The following is a 9724-nucleotide window of genomic DNA, read 5'->3' as shown; positions in this document are numbered from 1 at the left end:
GAAGGAAGGAAGGAAGGAAGGAAGGAAGGAAGGAAGGAAGGAAGGAAAAAAGACATCTATTAAGCTCTTACTTTTGTCCCAGGCATTGTTCCTTAAGAGCTGGGGATATGAAAAAGAGCAAACAGGATGAACACCAGTCCCTGCCCTCATTCTCATAGGAGAAGATAACACATATGGAACACTCAGTGGAAAGTGTGAGTGAGAAGATGCAGGAAGCCAGTCTTGGAGATGGCCAGGCAGTGTCATGGTGGCCTCAGATCGAATAAGATAAGGGAAAAGTTCATTGGACCCAAGGTACTCGGGGTGGATGTCTGAGTTCTAACCGGAAAAAGCTGAAGAGGCTGGAGCCTTGAAGTTGCCTTAGAAGTAGAAGTGAAGGGCCTAGGGACTGTGGCATGCAAGGATGTACTGGGAATGTACCTGGGGATGTACTGACTGGAAAAGCGCGAGACTTAGTGGGGGCATGATAGCGATCTGTCCTTAAGCATGTAAAGGGCTGGTCAGGAAGAGAGTTGAGATGTGTTCTGCTCTGCTGTAGGGAACAGAATGGGGGATGGGTTCAAAGAGGAAGCTTTAGGCTGAATGTCAGGAGAAACTTCCCAGCAATCAGAGCTGCTCCAATGTGTCTCAGACTGTGGGAGGTAGCAAGCTGCCCTTCACAAGTGGTGTTCATGCAGAGGTTGGCACGGTGCAGAGTGGATTCTTGGTCAGGTTCAGGCTGGGCTCACGGGCTTCTGAGAAACCCCCCACGTCCATGATTCCCTGATTCTCCTGACTGACTTGCCTCTGCTCCTCTCTCTATTCTGGTTGCTGGCTCTGCCTGCCATCTTCCTGCCATCTGCCTGGACTTTATGGTGAGGTCTCCCCATCTAGGTCTCTCCCTTCTGGCCCTGTATCCTGATTCCTGCTATTCTCCACCTTCTGACACCACCCCCTTCCCCACCCTGCCCTCTCTCCCTCTTCCCCATTTCTTTCCTGGTTCCATGCCTGACCCCTCTTGACAATGTCCAGCCACCAGGCAGAGTTTTCAGGTATTTTCCCAGGCCCCAGGGCAAATGTCCAGTTGCCCTCTGGGAAAGGGCATTTCTGTGAGCAAGTATCCTACTGCTTGGCATCTGATGGAATTGAAGTGGAGGAGCCCCACCTCAATGAAACTCCAATTTTAGGGAGGGATCCTGAAGGCACAGCTTAGGAATGAATCAGTGATATCCTGCCCTGTGCCACCTGGAAAGTGTTGAGCCAGCAGCGAGCTCACACTGAAGGTGTGACTTCTCACTCACACTGACTAATGAAGATGCAAAGTATGCGGTCCTTAAGAACACTTGTCTGCTCTGCTGGGAAAGGAGATGGGAGTGCACCCTTGGGGAGTGAAAATCAGAAGTGCCTCCCTGCCCAGACAAATATAAAACAGGCAGGATCCTACTGAATTCACCCCTGGGCATCTGCCTCGATCCGGGCTGTGAAGTACTTTGGGGATCTATGGCTCCAGGAAGCCGAGAAGCAGAGCATTGCGGTGTGGGCTGGGCAGCGGCTGCAGGGAGGTTGTCCTCTGATGACCAGAGCGCCCAGTCCCTCGGGGAGATGTGTGCTGCTGCCCCCTCCTAGATCAGGATACTTTCAAGAGAAGTAGACTGCTGCAGTGCAATGACTCTCAAAGTGTGGTCCAAGGACCCTGAAGGGTCCCCAAGACCTTTTCAGGAGGTCAGAGCTATTTTCATAATAATACTTAGACGCTTAATTTATAATACAGTGACTATCAATAGATAGAAACCACACAACCAAGAGCTCTTTGACGTCCTCAACAATTTCTCACAGGATAACGGGATCCTGAGACCAAAAATAAGAATCACTGGTGAGTGGTTAAAGCCAAGTGTTGGTGCTAATCTCCTGTCACACACAGACTGTGTGACCCCTGGGTAAATCACTTCCCTCCCTGACTCAGTTTTCTAGTCTGTAAAATGAGGAGGTTGGACTACCTGACCACAAAGGCCCTTCCAGTTCTAAAGCCATGATCCTGCGATCTTATGATCTTACCTTTCTGAGTCTCAGTTTCTTCTTCTGTAAAATGGCAATGATGATTTAAAAAAATAACAAGCCTGCACTTTCCTGGGTTATGGAAAGGGCCCCGTGAGATAACGTATGTAAAGCATTCACAGACATTATGATGTTACATCTGTTTATTGCTATTATTCCAACCCTACCCTCAAGTCTTCCAAACTTCTCCGTTAGTGTGTCAAGGACATCTCCATTCTCCTGGTCATCAGGCTTGCCAATTTGGTGCCATCTTCAATTTCTTACCCTGCTGAACCCCAATCACCTCCTCCCAAATCCAGTCATTTGCCAAACTTATCATCTCTACTTGCCCCACATCTCTCATCCCCCTCTCTGCATTCACATATCCATTATGCTGGAAGAGGCGTTCATCCTCTCTCTCCTGGACTATTGCAATAGCCTCCTCATAGGTCTTTCCGTGTCACATCTTTCCCAGCTCAAATCTATCCTCCACTCTGCTCAAAGGTGATTTTCCTAAAATATAGTCTGATAATGCCTTCCTCCACCACCACCTCATTTAATAAACCACAGTGGCTCCCTATTACCTCTACGATCACGTCTAAAATCTTCTGTTGGTATTTAAAGGGTTTTACAAACTGGCCCTTTTGCTACCCTTCCAGTTTTCAACTGAATTCAATAAACATTTCATATACTTTATGCCCTCCATCCTTGTTGATTTCAGGCTTGTTGAACTCTCCTCATGACCCCATTTGGGTTTTCTTGGCAAAGATGCTGGAGAGGTTTGCCATTTCCTTCTCCAGCTCATTTGACAAATGAGGAAACTGAGGCAAACAGGATGAAGTGACTTGCCCAGCATCACACAGCTAGTAAATATCTGACCCCATATCTGAACTCAGGAAGATAAGCTTTCCTGATTCCAAGTCCAGCACTCTGTGCACTATGAGACCATTTAGCTGCCTCCTTGCACCCCTCTATGGACTCCAATCTGACTTCTTCACTCTGTTTTCTTTGCTCTTTCTCTCACTTGACGCTTATGTCCCACTGCAGGATTTTGCACTGCCTTTCCCCCATGCCGGAGATGCTTTGACCCCTAACTTTTGCCTCGTAGATTCCTTGACTTTTTTAAATACTCCGCTCAAAATCCCATCTTCTGTAGGAGACCTTTATATAGCACCGCCCCCGCCCCCCAGGATATAGTTTGCATGAGCCTCATATTTGCATGCGGTCTCCTCCATTAGAATGTAAGCCCCTTGAGGGCAGGAACTCTTTTTTGCCTTTCTTTGTATCCCCTGCACTTAGCACATTGCTTGGCATATATAGAACTTTTTAATAGATGCTTGTTGACCGATTGGCTTGTTGGCTATTATGATCTCAGGGCAGGGATGGTGCCTTCAGTGACTGTGGCATCCCCCTCTGACATTCCCATGCCTAGCACAGGGCAAGGCAATGATACCAGGCTGACCACCAGCTGTGTCAGAAACAGCAAGACCGCCTCTTGGGAGAGAAGGCTGAATTGAAAGCATTCCTGGGTGAATCCAGGCACTGACTGGCCCAGGAGAATGAGGTCATTGGACGAGCGTTCAGTGAGGGTTAGAGTAGCAGCAACAGGAAGTGAAGGGGGAGGGGCCCATAGAGCTCAGGGGAGCCCCTGGGGGGGGGGGGTATTGGAGAGAGTTTCGCTTCCACGTTTGACACCGCCCTGCCTGAGGAAGCTTCTCTAGTGAAAATGTTGACTCAATGACCCCTGGAGCAAGCTCTCCAAACAAGGAGTCAGCATTTAATTACCAGGCTGCTCTGGGATTGTAAATGATCTGAGGGAAAGTATACACTTCACAGAGGAGGCAGCAGAGCCTGACGGGGCCAGCAACCTCTTTGTTTATGTGACTGCCGGAGGCCCGGCCCTGTTCCACGTCCTCGCCGGGATCAGGTCCATGGGAGGGAGATAAGACTTCCAGGGCCGCTCTAGCCCGGCCGATGCCTTTCCCAAAAGGGAGCCACGTACCTCTGGGCACACGGACAGTCCACTGCGAAGGAGGGATGTCCAGACCCACAATGCCCTTCCACCAGGCAGAGATCCCTCTTCTGCCCTTAAGAGTTAAAATCACATAGGTTTCCACCAGATCACCGATCTGCCCTAATGGAGCAGTGATGCTAGCGCAGAAGGTTCAAGATGGCGCCCAGTCTGTCCCTTCCCCTTAACTAGGGCTTCATCCCCGGTACTTGTGCCCGGCAGCATCTCCAAGGCAGATGTCCTAGGTGAGATCCACAATCACTCAGAGGAGTTCAACCTGACCAATCACACGAGACAACCCAAGTGGATGAAGAACGCCTCTTTTCCGTACTGACGGGACCCTCTGAGCAGGAGGCAGATCACGTGTCTTTACAATCACACCATTGACTGACAGGCACAGAGTACAAGATACTGGCGGATTTCTTGTTCTTTGACTATGAAAAAGCATTCGACTCCACAGAGTAGAATTTCATCTTACAGGTTCCATTCCGGCAGGGTGTTTCCCACGCATGTCGGATGTGCCACTTCTGGGGATCTAGAGTCAGACATGAAAGACACCTCAGAGGCATCTAGACCAGCCTCCTCATTTTTACAGAAAGGGAAACTGAAGGTCAGAGAGGTCATAGGATCCCATCTGTAGATCTGGAAGGGGTCTCAGAGGTCAACTAGTTCATCACCCTTATTTCAGGAATGAGAAAACTGAGGTCTAAGGTCCTACATGTCGCAGGTGACAAAGCCAGGATCTGAGCCAGTTCCTCTGTGTTATTTCCAACTTCTCAAGGGCGGGGACTCTGTAGCAGAGCGCCTGGCTCACAGTCGGCATCTAATAGATTGACTCACTAGGAGTAAACTACACGATTCCTTGACAGGTGCAACATGTGGTAACTATGGCTGGTGATCTCTTATTAATTACTTTGAACTCTTAAGGAGGAAAAAAAGGTTTAAAGGTTTTATTTAGCTTGCTCTGGAGACACAGCTTATTATTCCACAGATTAGGGCACACTGTGGATCAGATCATGACCCTTGATCCCCTGAGGCTTCGGGATGTGCTCACCTTCATTATGAAGAAGATCCAGCACAGAGTCCAAACTGCTGGGGGATTGGATTCCCCCAGGGAGGGGAGCTTCTCAAGAAGCCCCTCTTTGTAGATGGAGCTCTCTCCTCTCCTTCTGTCCCTCTCTCCCTCTCCTCTCCACCTCTCTCTCCTCTTCTCACCCCGGATTAATTTGGGGAAGGAGGTTGGATTGTTTTTAAACACGGTTTTGGCTTGCTGAGAACCCCTAATGAAAACCTAGCAACTGTCACTTAAATAAACAAAACATACCATTGCGTTGAAAGAAGTGTTCAAACAAGCCTCCTGGCTAATTTGCTGGTGGTTGATGGGCACTCACGTGGCCTATATTAAGATTCCAGATGTAGTCCTTGCCTGGGGGCAGACAGGAAGTCCCGGCAGTTGGGTAGGTCAGTCAATGGGGTCAGCAGATATCAGCACGCTACAAGAGCACTGGTTTGGAAGTCAAAGGACCTGGATTGAAATCCCCAGCTCCACCACTTACTACAAAAAAAAACCTTGGAGAAGTCATTTCATTTCTCTAAGCCTCCGTTTCCTTGCCTGCAAAATGAGAGGGCAGTTTGGAGGGCCTCTCTACAGCCCCTTCTAGCTCCAGACCTGTGATTCCACGAGCCCGCTCCCAGACAACGAAGTGGGGGAGATCCTGTGTTCTTGGAGGGGATGCCAGCAGAGGGCAGGCTTTGACAGGTCCTACCTGACTGGAAGGCTGAAGTCCTGCAAACTCAGTGATGGCTTCAGAGGTTTAGCCCAGGAAAATCATTGCCAGCTCATGGACTTCTTAGCCACAGCAAGACCTGAAACCATATCCAAAGGTGCGCCATGGAATGAATGTTCCTACCTCCTGGGTCTCAGCACTTTGGGGCCATTGTCCTGGCAAGCACCAAACACCTCCAGGGCAGCCCCATCTGGGACATTCTCACGGGCCTATCTGCCCACCCATGCCACATCCTCAGGAGCACCCATAAAGGACAATGTCTGTATGGTATCATGGAGAGTCCCTAACTGGCCATTAGCACCCCCATGGCTTCTTCTTTGAGAATCCCTGAGCAGTTTCTGGATAGACTGGGAACACAAGTCACAGAATGGGTGGCAAACTAATCTATTATGAAACCGATGCTCAAGAAAGGGGAGCATATATGGAACATACCTAAGACATAATTACACAGCTGAGAGACTGGCCACAAAGAAAGAGGCCATCTGACGAGGCACCTGGCAAGCCTTAAAGCCCTGTAGCAAGGCCAACTGATGTTTTTAAGTAAACAGAGTGATCTGACTAATGAGCTGCATGGCCTTAAGCAAGTGATTTCCTTTGTCAGAACCTGTTCTATAAAGCGAGGTTGGCCAGCTCCCTCCCGACCCCAGAGTCTCGACTCTGAGCTCTCTCCCTTCTAGCTTTCAGCTACAATGTTCCGTGAGTTTGGTCATCTAAGCAATTCTGGCTTGAGCTAAGCAAACAGAACAGAGCCCTGTGTCCACAAGAAGGTACTCAGGAGATGACCTGTGTTGGCTTGGACAGCTCCTATATCATCTTGAGCCTCCGGTCCTTTTTCATAAATCACCGGGCTGGACCAAGTGATCTCTAAGCCACTCTAAATCCTGAGATCCCCTTCTTGCAAACATTTCAAACTTGGCTTTGGTTTCTTGGAAAGGCAAATCAAGGCAGCTGGATTCACTCCGGTTTGCCCCCCGGTTTGTTTATTCTACTTAGCTGAAGCCTGAGCTAATGATTTATAGGGTCCTCAGATCTCACGCAGAGCCCTTCTGGCTGCTCCTAAGGAGGTACATCCATCTGTCAAGGGCAGGTTTCCACCCTCAGCCTGTAACCCAGACGTGCAGGAAGACTCTTTCTGTAAGGACTGCCAAGTAAGGATCCAGATTTCTCTGTTTCTGTCAAGGGCACCACCATTCTCCTGTCCCTCAAACTTGAATCTTGGAATCATCCTGGACTCTTCTCTCTCCCTCACACCACTCCCTGCCCCATATCCAATCCATCGACAATCCAATCATCAGTTCTGCCACCACAACATCTCTCCCTTTAAGGTCCACCACACAGCCACCATTGGGTTCAGACCCTCATCACCACATGCCTGAACTACTAAGGCTCCTAAAGGGTCTCTCATCCCAAGTCTCTCCCCTATCCAATCCATCCTTCCCATACACAGCCATCAAAACAACATGCCTAAAGCACAGTGTGATCATGTCGCTCCCCTTTCTGATCAGGTACCTTCCATATCTTCCTATTGCCTTGACACAAAATGGAAGCTCTTTCATGATCTGGGTCCAGTCTACAAGGCCCACTCACTCATCCTTTGAACTGGCCTCCGTGCTTTTCCTACAAACATCCCATCTCCCACCTCTGCACCTTTGCACAGGCTGTGCCCCATTCTTGGGCACCCTCCTCCTTTCCTCTGCCCCTTGGACCCCCGGTTATCTTCAAGGTTCAGCTTGGGTCACCTCCAACATGAGACATTTCCTATTTCCCTCAGTTGTTGGTGCCTCCCACCCCATTCCTACACATACATTGCATATCTACTTATCTGTGCACATGCTGGGTCTGCCTCAGTAGAAAGTCAGTTTCTTGATGGCAGGGACTCTGGTTTTGTCTTCTAACCCCAGTAACCAGCCTAGCACATAGTAGGCACTTGGTAAACTTGTACTGTGTCGTATTAAATCGAATAGTAGGTCCTTTGCATTTGCAGACTGCCTGTTAAAAAAGACCACTTTCCTATAAAACTGTAGACACCTCCTTTGCATGAAGAATCCCTTCTTTGAGGGGAATACTAAGAGCTGGCACTTAAAAACCCTTTTCAGATTTGCAAAGCACCTTGACTGTTATTCTATTAGGACCTGAGAGAGAGGTGGTATTATTGTCTCCATTTTACAGATGAGGAAAATGAAATACAAGTGAGTTGCTCAGGGTCACACAGCTAGTGTCTGGAGCAGGATCTGAGCTCAGGTCTTATTGACGCCAAGCCCAGAACTCTAGCCACTGAACCACCCAGTCATCTGCTCCTAGTCTGTGGAACTATGTGCAGATTCTTTAACAGCCTCAGTCGTCCTACAATGCTGCCAGCATCCTGAATAGACTCATTCTCAAAATCCTAACATCCCAGACTCTTCTATCCGTCCCAATCCTTCACATCCCTAGCCATATGACATCACCTCCAAGGCACAGTCAATAGACAAGACCCTGGTCCTAGAGTTTGGAATGCTTAATTCAGGTTCTTGCAAGCTATAAGTGATGATAACCCCTAGACCATTCACTGTATCTCTGAGACTCAGTCTCATAATCTGTATAATGGATATAATAATAGTCCCTAGAGTCAAAGGGCCATTGTGAGACTCTAATGAGCTAATGGATAGAATGTGTCTGGCAAACATTAAAGGATTTAGGTTGAGATGTTATATGGTGTTGGGGGTTTTCCCAGAGCTTCAGTTTCCTCATCTGTAAAAGGTCTATGTCATATTCACGCTACTAACCTCCCAGAGTAGCTGAAGGGAAAGTGTTCCAGGGCCATGAAGGGTTCTAGATCCAAGTCTGTGGTCGAGGCTGACCTGCTCTTTTTTCCTGCCTCTCCTTTAGGTAGAAGCCGAGGACCAGGTGCTGGCTCTCTTCTGTGGGAGGGAGACCACAGACACAGAACAAGCCCCCGGCCAGCAGGTGGTCCTCTCCCCAGGCCCCTTCATGGCCCTCACTTTCCGATCAGATTTCTCCAATGAGGAACGCTTCACCGGCTTTGACGCCCATTACATGGCTGTGGGTAAGTCAAGGCATGGGGGCTGTGTGATTTCCTGAAGCTGTCTCATTCACTCCCCTCTCCTCTTAGAGTACAGTGTGCTTCTGGAGGCTGGTTACCTCTGTCTGCTTTACTGGCCCCCACCTGCTCCTCCTTCACAGCTGATTCATCCCCCTCCATCTTCCCCCTCCCCCAGATGTGGACGAGTGTACAGAGAAGAGTGACGAGGAGCTGGCCTGCGATCACTACTGCCATAACTACATTGGAGGCTATTACTGCTCCTGCCGCATTGGCTACATCCTCCATACAGACAACAGGACCTGCAGAGGTAAGAGAGACCAGCATCTCTGCCCCTCCCCCAACCTAGAAGGTTCCATTTCGAGCAGCCACCCCTGAATTTGTCCTAATTATACAACCCAATATGAGTGGGCAGGATGGGGGAGGGTGGAATCCCCAGAACTAACACAGTAGGTGCTTAATAAATGCTCCATCCATTTATCTATCATTACTCATTACATTCTACTCTTCCAGTGACACTTCCACTTACTGGTCACCAGACAAGGATTGGTCTTACATTTAGAAAACCAACTGTTAATGTTCATGGATGATCTAAGAGCTAAGTGATTCTTAGCACCCTCTCTCCCCTTTTCCATTCCACTGCCACCATCATTGCCAAAACAGAAGGGGGGAGGGTCCTTCCTCATTTTAGAGATGAGGAAACTGAGGCTCAGAAAAAGCTTCCTGATTTGGTTGAGGTTGAAAAGCTGTTGGGAATAGCCATAAGATAAGGACCTTTACAACCGGATTCCAGCCTCCCTTTCCAGACTGAATTCATATGGCTCCCTCTTACACGAGTTATGTTTCAGATGACAGGTCTAATTACTATCACTC

At 48.8% G+C, this 9724-nt stretch overlaps 1 protein-coding gene across 5 annotated transcripts in view; it reads left to right on the top strand.

The window, feature by feature from the left end:
* LOC114053193 (mannan-binding lectin serine protease 1-like) overlaps positions 1-9724 on the top strand; it is a 97704-nt gene that overhangs the window by 29994 nt on the left and 57986 nt on the right. For all 5 annotated transcript variants that reach the window (XM_027876098.1, XM_027876097.1, XM_027876099.1 and 2 more), the window contains exons 3-4: positions 8680-8857; positions 9030-9161. In XM_027876098.1, the coding sequence (XP_027731899.1) occupies positions 8680-8857; positions 9030-9161 (310 nt within the window). The remainder of the gene's footprint in view (positions 1-8679; positions 8858-9029; positions 9162-9724) is intronic.

The sequence above is a fragment of the Vombatus ursinus genome, unplaced genomic scaffold, assembly GCF_900497805.2.
Source record: "Vombatus ursinus unplaced genomic scaffold, bare-nosed wombat genome assembly UNPS02014810.1, whole genome shotgun sequence".
NCBI classification, from domain to species: domain Eukaryota; kingdom Metazoa; phylum Chordata; class Mammalia; order Diprotodontia; family Vombatidae; genus Vombatus; species Vombatus ursinus.
The sequence above is the reverse complement of the archived record's forward strand: the minus strand, read 5'-3'. Positions and strand labels throughout refer to the sequence as shown.